Genomic DNA, 20,334 nt, shown 5'->3' with positions numbered 1-20,334 from the left:
CCTCTCCAAAGACTAAAAGCAGTTAACTCCAGATAGTTTTGCACCAGTTTTCACCAACCCGGAAAGTTTTCTGGAGATCTTAGTTGGAGGAACAGCAGCTCTCTGTGAGACATGGAGGCTCCCGAGAGTGGGGATTTCAATCTGCACTCCCAGCGATTCACCGAGCGAATCTCCGCTCCATGCCCACCAAAATAGACGAGCTGCTTCTCCTCAACAGGACGAACAAGGACGTTGCACGTTCTGCTGCCCTTTGTTTCACTGAAACCTGGCTCAGCGAAACCACCCGACAGCGTATTACATCTGCCGGGCTTCCGCCTACACTGAGCGGACTGCGTAACGGTGCTATCGGGAAAGCGAAGGGTGGAGGAATTCGCTCCTACATAAACGAAGGTTGGTGCAAAACTGTGCCTGTATAAAAAAAGACTTTTTCAATTATTTCAATGCTTCATTGCATTTAACACCTGCATTCATTTTGAAGGAACAGGAACCCTGAGAGAGAAACACGACCAGGATTTCTTTTGTGATGTTTTTGATGACTGCTCGTCACATAAAGCATGATTTCTTTTCTCAATTAATCAAATAGAGGAAAAAAAGTTGGAGGCAGCAAAAGCAGTGCAGAGACCAAGCAGTGTGTGGTCATGTGACAGGAAGAAAACCGGGGGGGGGGCAGGTGAACTGTACCCGAACCTGTGGCTCTCATCCGGGGTGTTTGGTTTATGTCTTGTATAAGGCAAGTGAATGTGTATATTTCTGTGTCACCTATATCTTTACTGTGCATATGTGTTTTGTGGAACGTGGTATGTGGCTTATGCATTTCTTTTCCCTTCCTTATTCGTTACTTATAATTTGTGTGCTGTTAAAACAAGCCTCTCTGAGGATGCTGTATGAGAGTATTTTTCTCTGCGGGCTGTAATTGAGTGTTTGCTGCTCTCAGACTGGTACGTGTGTGTGTGTGTGTGTGTGTGTGTGTGTGTGTGTGTGTGTGTGTGTGTGTGTGTGTGTGTGTGTGTGTGTGATGATGTATGTGATACATGTTTGTATCTGCATGTATCATCATTTTTTACATGCCCTTGAGACCTGTGCGCAGCATAGGAATTAGCCTATTTCCTGGCATTAGCTAAAAACAAACTATCATAAGAGGGATTTCAATCCTCCGCTGCACTCGGTGAAATTCAAGTGACAGAGAAAATAAATTTTTAATCTCCTCAAAGCCAAAATAGCTACTTTTTAAAGATATATGAACATTTTTCATCCATTTATTCTGATATCAGGATCAGGGACATTTATCAATGCCCTAATAAGGCTGTATACATCAATGTATGCAAAAAATGTACAAAATGTGTACAGTCGCATATTTTCATATCAACACATATTTCGTCTCCTTCCTGGAGAACATTATTTTTGCATTGCTTTGACCATTGAGTAACCCTTGGAAAGCATAAACATTCAAGCCAATAATATCTATCACAGCCATTGTTACTTCTATCTTGGAAATACTGCACATTCATGAATAATACCCCTTTCTTTTATTTATTTTTTTAAAAGCTTTTTTCAGGCACCCATCCATCAACTACGCTGAGAGAAAATGGTTTTGCATTACATCTCTGGTTGCTTTCCACTGAAATCTTTTACCCTTTTACTAACATTCCCTAGTCCTGCATGGCTCCCTGGTTCAATTTTAATCGACCTCAAGTAGTCTTAATTTGCTATTCAAGTCCCACCCAAATGTTCCAAGTCAAATGGATATATATCAAGGGGGAGAAAAGCCATTTGAGATCCACTTATCAAGTACGGCCAGCCCTAGTATTTATTAAACCTAGGTAAGATAAGGAGGAGGAGCCCCAATATATGCTCTGTGAACCACAAGGCTCTAATCTTCACAGATACTGTACAGCCTGACCTACATACATATACATCTCACACAAACACCCGGTGAAACCTTATGAAATTCTTGCTTTAAGGTGGCAAACTGCCACTTTTACATAAAAACAAGGCTCTAAATCACCAGTGTCATACTCAGATTTGTGGTTCTGGTAAAGATGTCCATTAAGTGACATCACATTTGGTCTGTAATGTGTCTGGTACATGGCTTCTGCTGGGCTGCACAGTGGCATAAAACCCATCATAATGTTGGGGGAAAGGTGTAATAATCTAATCAGGTTTTAGAAATATTGTCACAATAATTAATCAATAATGATTAAGCCCAGTCACTGGGAATGCACAAGCAAGTGCATTCTTAATGCCGGTCCCGTGCCCGGATAAATGGGGCGGGTTGTGTCAAAAATGGCATCTGGCTTAAAACCTTTGCCAAATCAAATCTGCATATCATAAATCAGATTTCCATGCCAAATCGGTCAAGGCCCAGGTTACCAACGGCCGCCAGCAGGGTGCCGGTGGAAAACTATGCTACTGTTGGAAGAAGAAGGAAGCCACGTCCAGAGGCAGCAAGAGTGGAGGAAGGATAGGAGTGTGGAAGTGAGGATCGGAACGCTGAATGTTGGCACTATGGCTGGTAAAGGGAGAGATGGCTGATATGATGGAGGGAGGAAAGGTAGATCTATACACTGTGTGCAAGAGATCAGGTGGAAGGGGAGTAAGTCCAGGAGCATTGGAGGTGGGTTCAAATTCTTCTACCATGGCATGGACGGGAGGAGAAATGGGGTAGGGGTAATGCAGAAGTAAGTGTATATCAAGAGTGTGTTGGAGGTGAAGAGTGTCAGACAGAGTGATGAGTATGAAGCTGGAAATCGAAGGTTGATGATGAATGTTGTCAGCACCTTTGCTCCAAAAGTTGGGTGTGAGATGGAATGAAGTGATGGACTGTACCCAAAGAATAGAGAGAGGTGATTGGAGTGGAGGTTTATGGATGTGGTGAGGGAGGACATGCAGGTGGGTTGGTGTGACAGAGGGAGATGCAGAGGACAGGAAGAGATGGAAATGGATGACCCGCCGTGGCGACCCCCAACGGGAGCAGCTGACAAATAAAGAAGAAGTCACAATAATTACTCAGAACATCAGTGGGCCTGTATTTGAAGAAGCACCACTGAACCAGTTGGGGTGCAGGTCAAATTACTTGTTCAAGAGCACCGTAACAGTTGTGTGTGGGAAGGTTCAAGATAAAAGGTGATTCTCAAACCCGTAACAAAATGTTTTAACCTTGCAAAACTGGCTGTACATACTGTAAGCCAATTCCTGGAATGATGATTTGCACAAGTGATTATGTCAGGATTTGAAACAGGAGTCAGTCAACATAGGTCTTTTGGAAAAGATGCCCTAGCACCAGCGGACATTCGAATAGTTATGATGGACTGCGAACCTGATGGCAAGGGTACTAGTGATTCTTTTCTGAAATTCTTAAGCAGACGCAAAGTTATTTGGAGGAATGAAGAATTAGGAGTATAGAACTAGCATGAATAAAGTGAAACTAAAATATAACTGACATCATCAGCCTTCACTTATAGTTAATAAGTGACATAATAATAATTACTTATAGAAATAAGTGAATAACACATACATAAATGTTATATAAATATATACTTTGACACACAGAGAAGGAAAGCTGGCTGTCAAAGGCTTTAGAGCCCTGAACCCCAATAAGCTGCTCACAAGAGCCAAATGTCTGGCCCACGCCAACCCATTGGCACTAACACACCTGTCATAACATGTGACATAAAGTGAGTGCTGCTCTACTTTATTTTGACCTCACCCCACAACGTACACTTGATCTATGCTGTAGAGCGCGTGTAGGCACAAGACGTACTCCACGCTCTCTATGGTCCTTGACTAGACAGAGCCACTCACCAGCTAAGTCACAGATCATCGATAACTGTCCTAAACCAAGAAAACGGCCTGCGTGAAAAAGCGCAAAGTCGACAAGGAAAACCGTCAGTTCAAATCTGACTGGACCGATCATCTCACGTCACGTCATCTCATCTCATCGTCGGCCGCTTCGCCGGGGTCGGGTCGCAGTGGCAGCAAGCTAAGTAGGGCACTCCAGACGTCCCTCTCCCTAGCAACGCCCTCTAGCTCCTCCTGGGGGATCCCAAGATGTTCCCAGGCCAGACTGGACATGTAGTCCCTCCAGTGAGTTCTGGGTCTACCCCGGGGTCTCCGCCCAGTTGGATGTGCCCAGAAAACCTCCAAAGGAAGACACCCTCCAAAAGAAGGCGCCCTTCCTTTTTTTTGGGGGGGGGGGGTAATAAAAATAAAAAAATAAGGGAAATAACAAATATAATAAAATAAATAAAACAAAGCTGGACTGATCGGTTTTGTTTTATTTTACCGGACCACGCCAATGTCAAATCGATGCATGCAGACCGTAGCTGTCTGCAAAGCAGATAATCACAATGGGCACTTCAACACTATGCATGCTGCCAGTTTTAATCAGGAATCAGGAACACTTTGTCATTTCACCTCATGTACTTGCGCACATGAAGTGAAACGAAATGCCTTTAATAAATGTTATGTCTTCGGTCTGGATGAACACTCGGACAGGTAAGTGTACTTCACTGGTCTTTATTTAACATTGTCTTATCTTGCAGACCTCCATGTGTACACAGCTACAACTCTATATCAATTAATGCTAACTACCCTACAAAATCAGATCACAGCAAACAAAATAGCAAATATGATAACACACAAATGCTCCATTTCTACTATCTGCAAATCAACATCACCACAAGAGAGTGCAACAGCTGCATCGTTGCATATTTCATGGGACCTTGCTAAGGTTAAGCTAAGAAGCCATTCACTGATGCCAAGTTTATTAAAACGTGTGCAGTTGATATGGTTGGCGAAGTTTTAAGCCGTGATGAGAAAAACAAGAAAACAGTTGTGGCGCTATTAAAGCAGGTGCCATTGTCGGCTGACAGGGCAACAAGACGAGTATAACTTTTAGCAGAGGAGTGTTTTTCCAATCTACTCACCGATTTGAAGAAAGTAGAAGCCATATCACTAGCCATAGCCTCGTCCTGTGATCAAACTAATATAGAACAGCCATCTGTGTTCACAAGATTTTTTTGATGGGAAGACCTTTCGGGAAGAGTTACTTCTTTTGCTTCCTCTGCCTGGGTGCACAACTGGGGAAATCATTTTTAATGGATGAACATAGTTCTTTGAGAAGAATGGCATGGATGTGAGAAAAATGTCTGTTGTCACCGATGGGGCTCCGTCAATGGTGGGACAACACAAGGGCTTGGTAAGCAGGCTTGCCGTTGTTAACCCAGCGCTCTTGGCATTTCACTGCATTATTCATGAATCAGTGTTGTGAACTAAACTGTGGGGAAATGAAAGAGGTGATGGATGCTGTGACGAGACTGGTAAATGTTGTTGGTGAGAGTTCCAGCCTGCAACATCGCCTTTTCACAGCATTGCTAGAGGATGTGTCAGTGGAACACAAGGATCTTTTGCTGCATAATGCCGTACGCTGGCTGAGCGAAGGCCGAGTGTTGGAGAGGGTGTACGACCTGAGCGATGAGCTTGTGTCATTTTTATAGCAGACTGCGGAGACAAAAAGCCCAAGAATATCAGAGGTTTTTAAGTGACATTAAGGTGATGGCATATGTTATTTTTTGTGCGACATCATGTCTCATCTAAATCACCCTAATCTGCAACGCAAGAACCACACCGTTGCAGACATGCATGAGGCGGTTGAAGCTTTCCGGTAAAGCCGAACCTTTTGGAGAGAGACATTCACGGGAGAAAGTTGCACTTTCCACGTCTGTGGGAGCATTGTGGGAACAATAAAATGCGGGAGGATCCAGCGATGAAGGATTTCGTGATGAGCTTGGCTGAAATTTTCAAGCAACAATTTGAAAGCTCCCCTAAACTCACAGGTGACATCCTCCTCTTCCTGAGACAGCTGTTCTCCGTTCTGGCTGATGGCTAGTGGACTGCAGAGGCCAAAAGGCTGGTACCTTCCATAGATGAGGCAACTCTTCAGATGGAGGTCTTGGAGATGGGAACATCTGATTTGCTCAAAGCACAACATAGGGATGCTGGTGGTGAGTGACTTTTGGATCAACGTGGTTCCCCAAGCTTGATTCAAAAACATGAGAGCTGGGGTGCCCTGGTGGCTCACCTGGTAGAACGTGTACCACATAAGTCTGAATTCCTTACCACAGTGGCCTGGGCTCAAGAGTTTTATTTGTCACGTACACACAAGTAAAAGTCCCGAGTGCAGTGAAATGAAAAAAGGTACGAGCTCCAAGATGTGCAAACAACAAAGTACAACAGGTATACACGCGTTCCAATTTGCAATACACAATTTAAAATGACATACAGCGAAGGGCCTTGGGCCGGGTTCGAATCCAGCCCAGGCCCTTCGCTGTATGTCATCCCCTCTCTCTCTCCCCTGCCTTTATTGTCTCTCTCTCTACTGTCACTGTTAAAATAATGCAGAAAAAAAATCTAAAAGAGAAAAAAACATGAGCGCTATTGCAATGCTCTTACTCACAATTTCCCCCTCCACATACAAATGCGAGTCGTCGTTTTCTTCAAAGAACTCGATCAAGAACCAGGAAAGAAACACTCTCCAGTGCAGATATTGGCCAGTGCCTCAGGCTCGCCGCAACAGAATACAGGCACAACATCAGAAGGACTGCCTCATCCTGTCGCTCTCACTTCCCTCACCGATTTGTGAATGAACATCCATTTATTTTTGTTCATAATTAAATGGTCGGTTTTCAAATTTTACCAATTACTTTCAAAGCCCTACATGGCCTCGCTCCTGCATCTATCACTGATTTACTCACACCCCATGGGCCTGGCTGCTGCTTGTGCTCCTCAGCCAGGTCCTTTTTAACTGTTCCCTCAGCCAGCCTTGTTACTAAAGGCGACCCAGGTGTTTTCTGTAAGAGCCCCACATCTCTGGACCTCCCTCCTTGAGGAAATTAGGCTAGTAAACTCACTGCTTTCTTTAAAATCACTTCTTAAAACTTAATTTTACAAGAAGGCCCAATATTTTATTTGTTTAAGATTGTTTATATCTTGTACTTTTATAATTTTACATTTTTAATTCTTTATGTTTTCTTTCATCACCTTATTTTAACTGTTTTCATCATAATCCTTGCTTTATCAGCTCTAATTCTCTTCGTTTTAATTATGCTCTTGTGACTTTATCCTGACCGTGTTTTATCTTGTTCTGTGGGGTGGATCTGGCATCATGTCCTATATTTTTTACTGCATTTTGTTGTTTTATACAGGTTAAGGCCCTGTGATGGTCCGGCGGCCTGTCTAGGGTGTCTCCCCGCCTGCCGCCCAATGACTGCTGGGATAGGCTCCAGTATCCCCGCAACCCTGAGAGCAGGATAAGCGGTTTGGATGATGGATGGATGGATCTTGACTTGCATTATTTTATCCTTTTGTGTAAGGCACCTTGTAACGTTGTTGAGAAAGACGCAATATAAATAATGTTTACTATTATCATCTAAATCACCTTAATCTGCAATTACAAGGCAAGAACCACACTGTTACGGACATGTGCGAGGGTGGCTGAAGCTTTCCGGTCAAAGCCGAACCTTTTAGAGAGACATTCACGGGAGAAAGTTGCACTTCCACGTCTGCCGGAGCATTGCAAGCAGAACGAAATGCAGGAGGATCCAGCGATGAAGGATTTCATGACGAGCCTGGCAGAAAACTTCAAGGAATGATTTGAAAGCTCCCCTAAACTCTCAGGTGACATCCTCCTCTTTCTGAGACAGCCGTTCTCCGTTTTGGCTGACAGCCCATAGACTGCAGAGGCCAAAACACTGGTACCATCGATAGATGAGGCAACTCTTCAGATGGAGGTTTTGGAGATGGGATCATCTGATTTGCTTCAAAGCACAACACAAGTAAGTAGGGGTGAGTGACTTTTAGATCAATGTTGTTCCCCAAGCTTGATTCAAAAACATGAGAGCTATTGCAGTGCTCCTACTCACAAGTTTCCCTTCCACATACATAAGTGAGTCATCGTTTTCGTCCATGAACTCGAGGAAGAACTAGGAAAGAAACAGACTCTCCAATGCACATCTTGGCCAGTGCCTCAGGATTGCCACAACAGAATACAAGCCTGACATCAGTAGGATTGCCTCATCCTGTTGCTCTTACTTCTCTCACTGATTGGTGAATGAACATCCATTCATTTTTGTCCTTTTGTCCATAACTAAATGGTTGGTTTTGGACTTCTTTTATTTCAAGAGTGCATTTTTTTCCCTTGTGTGACCCTCAGCACAGGCTTTAAGAATCCCACGCCTAAATTACTACTACTACTAATAATAATGATGATAATAATAATAATCGTAATAGCAGCAACAAAATCTGCACATAAAACAACTTTTACTGCGCAATGGAAAAAATCCCCCCCCAAGACATTTTGGCCCTTGGCTTGGCATGCATGACATGATTTGGCCCTTTGGGAAAACTAATTGGGGAACCTTAATCAAAAGTAAATTAGGTGCATTATCGGCCAGGATGGAGTGTTGTCGGAGCAATCTCAGAGCGAGGGGGAACATCGACGCTCCGACTATTGCTCCTCCCTTCGGGCAAAATCAGACAGCTCAGCTCCCCTCATATACCCTGCTGCCGGTTAGTGTGCGTACGCGTGTGTGTATGCGTGTGCGTGTGACTGTTAGTATGTGCGTGTTTTTGGGTGTGTGAGCATGTGTACATGTCTGTATGTGTTTTTCTTTCATATTCTTACCTTGTCCATCTCTGCACTCTTCCTCTTGCGCGCTGAGCGGGTGATTTTCACGGTGACGGTGTTCTCCTCACCCTGCCGACGCAGAGCCATACGATTGGGCTGCAATGGGCTGAAAGAGATTTCCAGCTCAGGCTTTGGGAAGCGACTGGTTCTTCCGTTCTCTGTTGAGATTTCAGAGGAGTCCAGCACCGTTGGACAGCCAAAAGAGCCCTGCAGAACCACATGGGCAGTTAGACAAATATTAGGGCAAAATCGTCAATCAAGATACTACTACTACAACCTTTGGCTGCTCCCGTTAGGGGTCGCCACAGCGGATCATCCATTTCCATTTCTTCCTGTCTTCTGCATCTTCCTCTGTCACACTCGCCACCTGCATGTCCTCCCTCACCACATCCATAAACCTCCTCTTTGGCCTTCCTCTTCTCCGGCAGCACCATATTCAGCATCCTTCTCCCAATATACCCAGCATCTCTCCTCCACACATGTCCAAACCATCTCAATGTTGCCTCTCTTGCTTTGTCTCCGAACCGTCCAACCTGAGCTGTCCTTCTAATATAATCATTCCTAATCCTGTCCTCCTCTATCATTCCCAATGAAAATCTTATCATCTTCAACTCCGCCACCTCCAGCTCCGCCTCCTGTCTTTTCTTCAGTGCCACTATCTCCAAACCATATAACATAGCTGGTCTCACAGCCATCTTGTAAACCTTCCCTGTAACTCTTGCTGGTACCCTTCTGTCACGAATCACTCCCGACACTCTTCTCCGCCCACTCCACCCTGCCTACACGCTCTTCTTCACCTCTCTTCTGCATTCTCCCTTACTTTTGACAGTTGACCCCAAATATCTAAATTCATACGCCTTCGTCACCTCTACTCCTTGCATCCTGACCAATCCACTGTCCTCCCTCTCATTCACGCACAGGTCTTGCCCCTACTGACTTTCATTCCTCTTCTCTCCAGTGCATCCCTCCACCTCTCCAGGCTCTCTTCAACCTGCACCCTACTCTCGCTACAGATCACAATGTCATCCACAAACACCCTAGTCCACACAGACTCCTGCCTGATCCCGTCTGTCAACCTGTCCATCACCAGTGCAAACAAAAAAGGGCTCAGAGCCGATCCTTGATGTAATCCCACCTCCACCTTGAACCCATCTGTCATTCCAACCGCACACCTCATCACTGTCACACTTCCCTCATACATATCCTGCACCACTCCTACATACTTCTCTGCAACTCTTGACTTCCTCATACAATACCACACCTCCTCTCTCAGTACCCTGTCATTTACTTTCTCTAAATCCACAAAGACACCATGTAACTCCTTCTGGCCTTCTCTATACTTCTCCATCAACATTCTCAAAGCAAACATCGCATCTGTGGTGCTCTTTCGTGGCATGAAACCATACTGCTGCTCGCCAATCGTCACCTCTCCTCTTAGCTTCTATTACTCTTTCCCGTATCTTCATGCTGTGGCTGATCAACTTTATAAAATCATCAATCATGATTACGTAGATCAAACAGCCCAGTTTTAGTTTCCATAATAGTGTTTTGCAAAAGTATTACACCCCCTTCAAAGTTGCCAAACTTGTCTGAATTACAAATGGTATATTGAGACTGACCTTCAAAATTTACCAACGTGAGACTGTTATTATTTATCTTTCTTACAAAATATTTTCTAAAATAACTGAAATAAGCTGTTTGCTTAAGTATTTAACACCTGTGCCCTGGAAGCTCCAAGTTTACACGGATGAAAAATACTGCCGGACACAAATGGCTTACAATTGGCCTTTACCTGTGAAACATTAAAAGAGCTCACATTTTCTGGATAAAAAAGCCCCTTAAGTTTAAGTATCATTGGTCAGACTGTGAGTGTGAAGGAAAGGTGTGAAAATGAAGACCAAAGAGCATTCTAATGAAGTTACAGATAGAGGAATAGACATGCACCACTTAGGAAAAGGCTACAAATAATATACAAGTTTGGATATCCCAGTGAGCACTGTTGGATCAATAGTGAGGAATTGGAACCTACATCATACCACCCAGGCTGCCTAGACAAGGCCATTCCTCAAATGTCAGCGTCCAAGCAAGACAGAGACCTGTGTGGGAAGCCACAGAGAGCCCAAAAATCACTCTGAAGGATGTACAGAGCTCAGTAGCTTAGAGTTTATGGAAGGTGCACCCGTCAAACATATCAAGAGGTCTGCATAAAACTGGCCAGTATGGGAGGGTGGCTAGAAAGAAGCCATTATTCAAGAAAAACCATATCAAAGCACGCCTGGAGTTTTCCAGAGAGCATGAGAGTGACCCAGCTAAGATGTGGGACAAGGTTTTGTGGTCAGATAAGACCAAGATCGAGCTTTTTGGCCAAAATTCAAACAAAGAAGAAAGCCACTTCATCAGAATCATACTTATTGGCCATGTAAGTTTTCACATATATAGAATTTGACTCCAGTGTCGAGGCTCTCAGTGTACTTAATGTAGAATAACAACACTACAACACAACAATCTTCAGATATATACACAAGGATTGACTTAGACAGGTGAAATAAGAGGTGATAAAGTGCAATGGTGCAGAGAATATATCAGAAATGCTGAAATAGATGTTAGCAGGTTATTTAGATACATGCCTGAGGTAGATGTACATGACAGAGTTTACCAGTATGCATACAATGTACAGTAAAGTATATAGAAAAAGGTTGGATTTGTTTGACAGTGTTAAACGTTCATTTGAATGACAGCCCACGGAAAGAAACTGTTTTTATACCTAGTTGTTTTGGGATACAGTGCTCTGTAGCGCCTGCCAGAGGGGAGGAGTTGGAACAGGTTGTGACCAGGGTGTGATGGGTCTGCAGTGATTTTGCCTGCCCGTTTCCTGAATCTGGAAGTGTATATGTCCTGAATGGAGGGCAGGGTAGCACCAATGATTTTCTCTGCAGACTTAACTGTCCATTGTAGTCTGTCCCTGTCCTGTTTGGTGGCCGATCCAAACCAGACAGTGATGGACATCCAGAGGAAAGACTGGATTATTGCAGTATAGAACTGAATCAGCAGTTCCTGAGGCAGGTTGAATTAGAGATTGTGGAGCCCAGAAATCTGTAGGTTTTCACCATAGACACAGTGCTGTTTAGTATGGCGGTGGTAATGGGGGGGGGGAGACTCCCCCTGAAGTTCACTGTCATCTCTACCATTTCGAGTTTGTTCAGCTCCAAGCTGTTATGGCTGCACCAGAGGGCCAGCTGATAAACCTCCCGTCTATATGCAGACTCGTCACCAAACTTCAGCAAACATCAGGAGTTTAACAGACGGTCCAACCTGAGGTAGTCATTTGTGTACATGAAGAAGAGTAGAGGGGAGCACAAACATCCCTGTGGGGTGCCAGTGCTGATGTCCGGGTGCTGGATGTGAATTTCCCCAGCCTCACCAGCTGCCTCGTATGTCGGGAAATTTTTAACCCACTGGCAGATGGGGGCTGGTACAATGAGCCAGATGAGTTTGGAGTGGAGGATATTTGGGACGATAGTGTTCAATGCTGAGCTGAAGTCCACAAACAGGACCCTTGCGTATGTCCCTGGGGAGTCAAGGTGTTGGAAGATGTAGTGCAGTTCCATGTTGACTGCATCTTCCACTGACCTGTTTGCTCAGTAGGCAAGCTGCAGGGGATCAAGCAGGGGGCCTGTGATTTCCTTAAGGTGGGCCAACACCAGTCTCTCTAAGGATTTCATGACCGCAGACTTTAGGGTAATGGGCCTGTGGTCATTTAATCCTGTGATACGGGGTTTCGTGGGTACCGGCATGATATTGGAGCTATTGAAGCAGAAGGGGACTTCACAAAGCTCCAGTGATCTGTCACAAAGATCAGTGTGAAAATGGGGGCCGGCTGGTCAGCACAGACTTTTAAGACAGGAGGGTTACACGCCAAATGTACTATTCACAGAGGATTGGGGAATAGTTGCAATCACAGCATTTTAAGATGGCGACAGATGTCTTTACGCATGCTCAATAATCCAGGCGACAGATGTAGTCTTAACCCCCTGGGTTCAGGGATGGTCGTTCCCTCTTCACATAGATGGCCTCTTTGACTCCCCGTTCAAACCAGTGTTCCTCCCTATCAAGGATGTGCACATTCTTATCCTTGAAAGAGTGGCCACTGGCCTGTAGATGGGTGTAGACCACAGAGTCCTGGCCTGACGAGGTAGCTCTTCTGTGTTGTGCCATCCTCTTGACTAGGGTCTTTTTGGTTTTCCCGATGTACAAGTCACGGTAATCCTCCCAGCACTTAACAGGGTACACCATATTGCTGTTTATTCTGAGAATCTGGATCCTTGGGGTGGACCAATTTCTGACGCAGCGTGTTTCGGGGTTTGAAAGCAACTGAGACGCGAAGAGATGTGAAGAGGGAACGACCACCCCTGAACCGGGGGGGGGGGGCTAAGAGTACATCTGTTGCCATCTACAATGCTGTCATTGCAACTACTCCCCAATCCTTTGTAAATAGTTCACATGGCCATTGTAACTCTAGTTAATGGTCATGGCAATTTGCATATGAAACTGATCGTTGGCTTTCAGTCATTATGCAGCTGTATTGCTTATAAGTAGGGCCCTACCAAATTCACGGCCGTGAAAATCGCGTCACGGACCGTGAAATCAGCCTCTTCCCGTGTAATTGACCATTTGCCGTGAAATGCAGTGAAATGCAGAATTTAAGTGCGCAACCAGTTTGAGAAAATACTGTGCTGACATGATTGACATTTTGGATGCGCGAATAAAAGCATTCACGTGTCTAAGACATTGATTGGTTAAATGAGCATCCGGGGTGGTCGCAATGATCATTGTTGTTACTAGCATGGTTTGAGTTAGCTGTCGCCAGCATGTTAGCTTAGGCCCTAACGTACTGAAGATGTCGAAATCTAAAGCCTCAAAAAACACGACTGCAGACGACAGAGTAATTGAGTTTGGAAAACATATTTTACACGCTGATGGCGGGAAATTATTTTGTACGAGTTGTAATATCTCGTTAGATCACAGTCGACGAGCAACGATTCAGCGTCACTTGGAAAGTGAAACAAAAAGAGGGCTGCCGAAAAAGAACCACAAGGTCGTTCGGAGACGAGTCAAACGAGAACATTACGCAAAGTAGATTTAAACAACCAGCGGCCGAATTCCTGAAAGCAGTGCGCATTTTTGACCCTGCACAAATACTTATTTTGACGGTGGATTTAAACTCACTCAGCACGGACATTCCTGGATTTGACAAAAACTGTAGGCTGGAATTGCCGAACTACAAACACATCGCACAAGAGGTGGACACAACTTTACTAGCGCTAGCTTTTTGGAAATCCTCCGAATCTAGGCTACCACATCTTGCTAAAGTAGCGTGGCGCTGTCTGTCAATCCCGACGAACTCTTTGGACGCGGAGAGGGCCGTGTCAAAACATGGACAAGTATTTTCATCGCAGAGACAGAGCATGAAGCCAAGCACCATCGCAGGATGCTCAGTGCTTACATTAAACCACCAGTACGGTTATGCTGTGTACAGTAGGCTGGGCTATTCAGGCCCTGTGTGAATAAAAAGTGTAATTTAATAATTGCCGTGAAATGTCGCATTTTTCTTATAGATTCCGTGAAATCTGTGATTTTCGAGAAACTAGGTCCGTGAAATTGAGCGAAATGTACCGTGAATTTGGTAGGGCCCTACTTATAAGGGTGGGGATACCTGCAGTCAGTTTAGACTAAGAGGTCACTTAGATGAGTGATGACACATTTCTCCCAATAAACGTTGTGCTCAGATTCACTGATTCAACTTCCTGGGATTTCCTTACCTGGATTATTGAGCACGCATCAAGACAACGGAAAGTCATAACTTTCACCCAAAGTCACTCAATCATTCTATTTATTAAAAATCAAACGTATTCTTATAGCACTTTCCAAAAACTGAGTTTACAAGGCAACTTCACAAATAAGAATGCACAAAATGTTGGAGAATATGGAATTACAAGTAACTATTTTTTAAAAATATGAGTCTTCTATAGAGATATAACAGAATATAGAGAAGGGGGTAATTCTAAGGTCCACAGCAGGACGTTCCTTTGTCTAGGATCTAATCTCCTCAGAATTACAGAACCTCAGTGGGCAGTGCCCTGGTTTGACCTTGTCTGTGTTATACTGACCTCTTGTGGTGGCTGGGTGTTGGTGCTGCGTAGCTCCTGGATGACTTTTTCTTTGTCTGCATTGCTGGACAGCAGCTTTTGCAGCTGGACCTCGAGGGCTGCGACCAGGGAGTCCCTCTCGTGCCTCCACTGCTCCATAGCCTGCTCCTTCTCCGCCAGCTGGGTTGACACAGATGCCAGCTGGGAGGACACAGACTCCTACAAATAGAGGGAGAAAAAGGGAGAGGCAGCGAGAGGGAGCGAGAGACGGAGAGTGTATGTCGGACAGAGACACAGGGGAACAGAGTGAAAGACGAACAAAGACACATATAACAGGTGATAAGTATATATTTTTGGGAGGAAGAGTAAAAACATGAATGAGAAAGAGGGTGTGTTCAGTGAAACACACACATACAAGCACAAATACAAAACATGAGGGGAGAGAGAACGCTTTCAGAGAGATACGTATACTTGTATGGAGGTGAAAAATAGAGTCCAATAAGCACGACTAAACCAATTAGAAAGAGCATATGACCGAGGTCACGCATGCTGAATTTTGTAGAACTACACTTAAACATCTAAGAACAACATTCACCAGTTCATGCTGGGCAGAATTAGGAAGATATTAATTGAACATAATTAATCCTACGTGGCTCTAACTGCGATTATGAATTGACTCAGCATCTCTTCACTAATAAAAAAAAAAGCAGTGATCGATCAAATGCAGACCCAGTGCCCAGTCTGGCCATAAGGAAAGGATGACAGAGTGTCAACTTGGGGTTGAAACAGGAGCCACACGCTCTTAAAATCTGACAATTATTGTCATAACAGAATTGGCCATTTCAAATAACGAACCGCTGATCTCCAACTTCTATGTTCAAGTGACAAAGGGTTGAACCGATACATATGGAATATGTATGTAATTCAGTACCGGAAGCCAATGGTACCTTTTTTCGGTACTTTACTCTCTTTATAATAACGAAAATGTCATTTCAGTTGTAATGGCCGAGGCCAAACTTACTGACTAGTAATCTGGTCAGCACCCTTAAAAGTAGGGCTGTCCCGAATACAATTTTTTGGGCTCTGGAGCTTCGGTAGTAATCAACAGTAAATATTCGAAGCTTCGGCAGTGTGTGTGTGTGTGTGTGGGGCGGGGGTCTGCTGAACACGACTTGGGAAGGACTCAGCCAGACATTTCTCCGTTCTCTGCTAAGATGGATGGCATAGCACTGTAACACGTTTCTTTCAGTTAAAGGCATTCATTTTTAAGGATTCTGTTATGCTAGGTATTGTTGTTTGTATAGTTAGTTGTAAATAAAACATTTTCCAAAAGGTGTGGTGTGTTTTATGCATGTTTGTAATCGCAAGGGGTTGAACAAGGTCCTATCTATGTGTTATTTTTTCTCCTCAATTGAATTTGGCCAATTACCTCACTCTTCTGAGCTGTCCCAGTCGCTGCTCCACCCCCTCTGCCGACCCGGGGAGGGCTGCAGACTACCACATGCCTCCTCCGATACATGTGGAGTCGCCAGCCGCTTCTTTTCACCTGACAGTGAGGAGTTTCTCCAGGGGGATGTAGCGTGTGGGAGGACCACGCTATTCCCCCCAGTTCCCCCTCCCCCCTGAACAGGCGCTCCAACTGACCAGAGGAGGCACTAGTGCAGTGACCAAGACACATACCCACACCCGGCTGCCCAGCTGCTACCCTACCTGGACGCCCCCATGCATGTTTAAAAAAAAAAGTTTTAAATTTTTTTTACAGTGGGGGAAACCGGAGCACCCGGAGAAAACCCACTGCAGACACAGGGAGAACATGTAAACGTCACACAGACACAGAGGACGACCTGGGATGACCCCCATCCATTATCCAAAACCGCTTATCCTTACTCAGGGTCGCGGGGATGCTGGAGCCTAGGGAGTTGTTCCTTATCCAATGCAAAGGTCTCAGGACAGGATGTTGTGTTGCAGTAAAGACCACTGAGGCAAATTTGTAATTTGTGATATTGGGCTATACCAGGGGTTCCCAAACGTTTCCATGCCAAGGCCCCCCAAATAGCATTAGCTTCTGGCCGGGGCCCCCCTTTTTGCAAGATGTCTTTAAAAACCCATTGACAATACTACGGCAAATGTTAAAAAGAAGGGAAAAAAACTCCTGAATATATTTCCTTATTTTTGTTAATGCAATAATAATGACATTTATACTTAAAATTTTAATCCTTCCATTATAGTGAACATTTCTCTTTTCCATTATAAGCATTTTTGTTATAAATATATTTGACCATAATATACATAATAATTCAATTTATTTTTCCAAAAAAATTTTTTTTTAGCATTTTCTGTCATCTTCCCTCCAATTTGCTGAGGCCCCCTTGGTGTCCCCTGGCGGCCCCCTACAGGGCTGCGGCCCCCCACTTTGAAAACCACTGGGCTATACAAATAAAAGTTGACTTGACTTGACTTACATTTAGCAAAAAGTAAAAACAAACAAACAAGAAAATTAATATCCGAATCTCAAAATTGAAAACCGAATACCTACTTAATGAATGAATATCCAAATAGCCGAATATTCGGGTCTAGCCCTACTTAACAGTATCGAGTTCGGCACCCAACCCTATCAGTGACAACTAAAAACAGACAATCCCCATTTGAGAGGAGTAAATGCATGAAATGGGCTCTATAAACAAGGCTCAGCGTTTTCAGTTTTTATTTCTCAAAGCCATCCAGTATGCCAAATTTCACCACAAGAGGACACTGTTACATAACCTCACACGAACAGGAACAACTTTTGGCTCTGTGGAAACATAAAATCTGGGTGAAAATCAGTTTAAAAATCTGGGTATTTTTCGGTGAAAATCAGTAAAAACCGAAAACGCTGAGCCTTGTTAAAATATGTTTGAATAATATGATTCCTGGTTTTTCCGGGTAGGACATTCTCACCAGCTGGGTCTGCTGCCTGGCATGGCGCTCCCTTTCGTCTGCAAACTTCCTCATTTCTTGGTTCCTCGTTTCTTCCGCCCTCTTTGCTTGGCCAATAAGAGACATCTTTTCCTCCAGCCACTTCCTGCGGTCGGCCTGATGCTTCTCGGTACATAACTAAGTGCACACAAGTAAAAGAACATTTACACACATGCTCTTTCAATATACCAGCAAAGCCTGCAAAAATGCTGAGCAAACGACCCCATTATCAAATAAACTTACATAACCCAGCGTTACCCGTGTTGTGGAGGATCTGATAGCATTTAACACAGAAAACCAGCTCTGAAGTGGAATTTCCAAGAAATGGAAATTCATTAGGAAGTGACTTTAAGATTCATTTGCCAAATCCAGAGAGCATATTTTCAGCTGCATTCACAGAAGTAGTGCAATACCTTGAAAACATATGTAATTTGCAAAGACCTACTGCTTTCACGTCCACATTATTAGTTACATCATGGCTTGGCTGAGGGCAGCAAATGCTGTTTTCCAAAGCTTCACCACAGAAAACAGAAATACAGCAAAATTCCTCATTATAGAAGGATTGTTTCACGTAAAGGAGAACACACCTTTTTAAGAGTACGCGCCTCATCGGTAACCCAACACCCAAGCTTTGTAGAAAATGATGACATAACTTGTACCCCTTATAACATAAAACTGAAAAATCAGTGAAATCTATGGAAATAAACATTGCGTTTAAACAATTTATTCATCAGAAGCTTTTTCTTGTGTTGATAGTGCAGGTGGTGACTCCCTCCTTTACTACTGGCAAACCGGTGAAATACTACCCCGACCAAGTTTTCCACTGGTCAGATACTACCCCGGCCAAGTTTTCCACCACACTTTGGTAGATTGCGGTGTTCTCAGTCTGAGTGCGCCTCCAGTTACCTTCAAGGTCTCCGCAGCCTTGGCAGCCTCCTCTTTAGCTCGGCTGAGGTCATTCAACTGGTCATCACTCAGAAAGGATGTAGCTTTTCTATTGTCACGGACCTGTAACATCCCTTTCAACTTATTTATCTCTGAAATGGACGGAAGACAAGACAAAAACAGGGATAAGATAACATTTGACACCATTTCAAAGGAACAATTTTGGTTACTTTGTCTTCTGTTAAATAATCAAGTTATGTCGGAAAACATTTAACACATTTTCATAAAGGTTTTTGATACTGAGAAACTGGCAGTTATTTCTGTTTAGTACTGAGTGGTTATTAGTTCGGGCAGCAGTGGCGCGGTGGTTAGCGCGGTCGCTTCACAGCAAGAAGGTCCTGGGTTCGAGCCCCGGGGTAGTCCAACCTTGGGGGTCGTCCCGGGTTGTCCTCTGTGTGGGGTTTGCATGTTTCTCCCACAGTCGAAAGACATGTAGGTCAGGTGAGTCGGCATTACTAAATTGTCCCTAGGTTGTGTGTGTGTGTGTGCGGGCCCTGCGTGATGGACTGGCGGCCTGTCCAGGGGGTCTCCCCGCCTGCCGCCCAATGACTGCTGGGATAGGCTCCAGCATCCCCGCGACCCTGAGGGGAGGATAAGCGGTTCGAATAACAAATGGATGGTAATGTTGGGTTATTAGCCTCTAAAAACCCAACATTTCCTTGATGTAAAAAGCTGAACTTTGCAATTCAAGCAGCATTTCCCCCTACCGCAGCAGTTAGTTGGCAGCATGCCAATCAAGAATATCTGCCCAATAATCCCCCATCGGTAAAATGTGAAAAGGATTTTCAGTTTCAGTGAAAAGGAAATACATTAGTGCAATAAGTGTCAGTTCCTGAACCAAAGAATAACAAGTTTTCGCAAGTCTCTTAACGTTTATGATTTGTTATTTTGTTGACAAAATTGAACTTTGTCTCATATTAAATCCACGCAATAGAGCTGCACCACGCTGACACTTCAGATCTCCCCCGTCCTGTAATTTGGCGTTGACAAGACTGCAGTGGATGTCTCATAACAGTGACGACAACATGTTGTGTTTTAAATTCAGCATGTTCTCCCTAATGATTTTTTCAGATTCAACAGTTAATGTAAGAGTCACCATCCGACCAACTGAAGGGTAACTCATCGCAGGATGAGACCACTCATTTTAACACCGCATGCAGTTTTAACAAAATCAAACCTCATGTCGGGTAGAAATTTAGCAGTTTTCTTTCTTCTTCTTCTTTTTTATATATACATTTATTTCTAGTTTTTCCCCGTATCCCACCCGATTAACCCAATGGCATATGGCCGGAACTCTTGTCGAATAACTCCCCTGGCTCACGTTTCCACAGGAAGGAGATAGTTGTAACACCAGCTTCCTTCAAACTCGTGTTGGCTGCTCTCGCTAATTTACACGCTGAAGCCTCGCATGGATTGCATTACCTTCAGGCCGCGAAGGAGACGTAGGGAGAATGCTTTCGGTTGCTTGGCTGCAGGCGCCCGGATGGGCCAAAGGGGTTGGTGGAGAGCGACGAGTCCCCGAACACTACACCGATCTACACCCACTATCCCTCGGGTAAGGGTGGCCTAATGAAGGCCTTACCCCGTGGACGCTCTGGCCGTGAC

General features: G+C 44.3%; 1 protein-coding gene across 1 annotated transcript in view; it reads right to left on the bottom strand.

The window, feature by feature from the left end:
- kif20ba (kinesin family member 20Ba) overlaps positions 1–20,334 on the bottom strand; it is a 96,713-nt gene that overhangs the window by 27,142 nt on the left and 49,237 nt on the right. The window contains exons 27-30 of the mRNA XM_056292276.1: positions 18,691–18,821; positions 17,767–17,922; positions 14,851–15,048; positions 8,681–8,890 (exon numbers count right to left, since the gene is read on the bottom strand). Coding sequence (XP_056148251.1) covers positions 8,681–8,890; positions 14,851–15,048; positions 17,767–17,922; positions 18,691–18,821 — 695 coding nt within the window. The remainder of the gene's footprint in view (positions 1–8,680; positions 8,891–14,850; positions 15,049–17,766; positions 17,923–18,690; positions 18,822–20,334) is intronic.

This window comes from Lampris incognitus, chromosome 13 (genome assembly GCF_029633865.1).
Source record: "Lampris incognitus isolate fLamInc1 chromosome 13, fLamInc1.hap2, whole genome shotgun sequence".
NCBI classification, from domain to species: domain Eukaryota; kingdom Metazoa; phylum Chordata; class Actinopteri; order Lampriformes; family Lampridae; genus Lampris; species Lampris incognitus.
The sequence above is the reverse complement of the archived record's forward strand: the minus strand, read 5'-3'. Positions and strand labels throughout refer to the sequence as shown.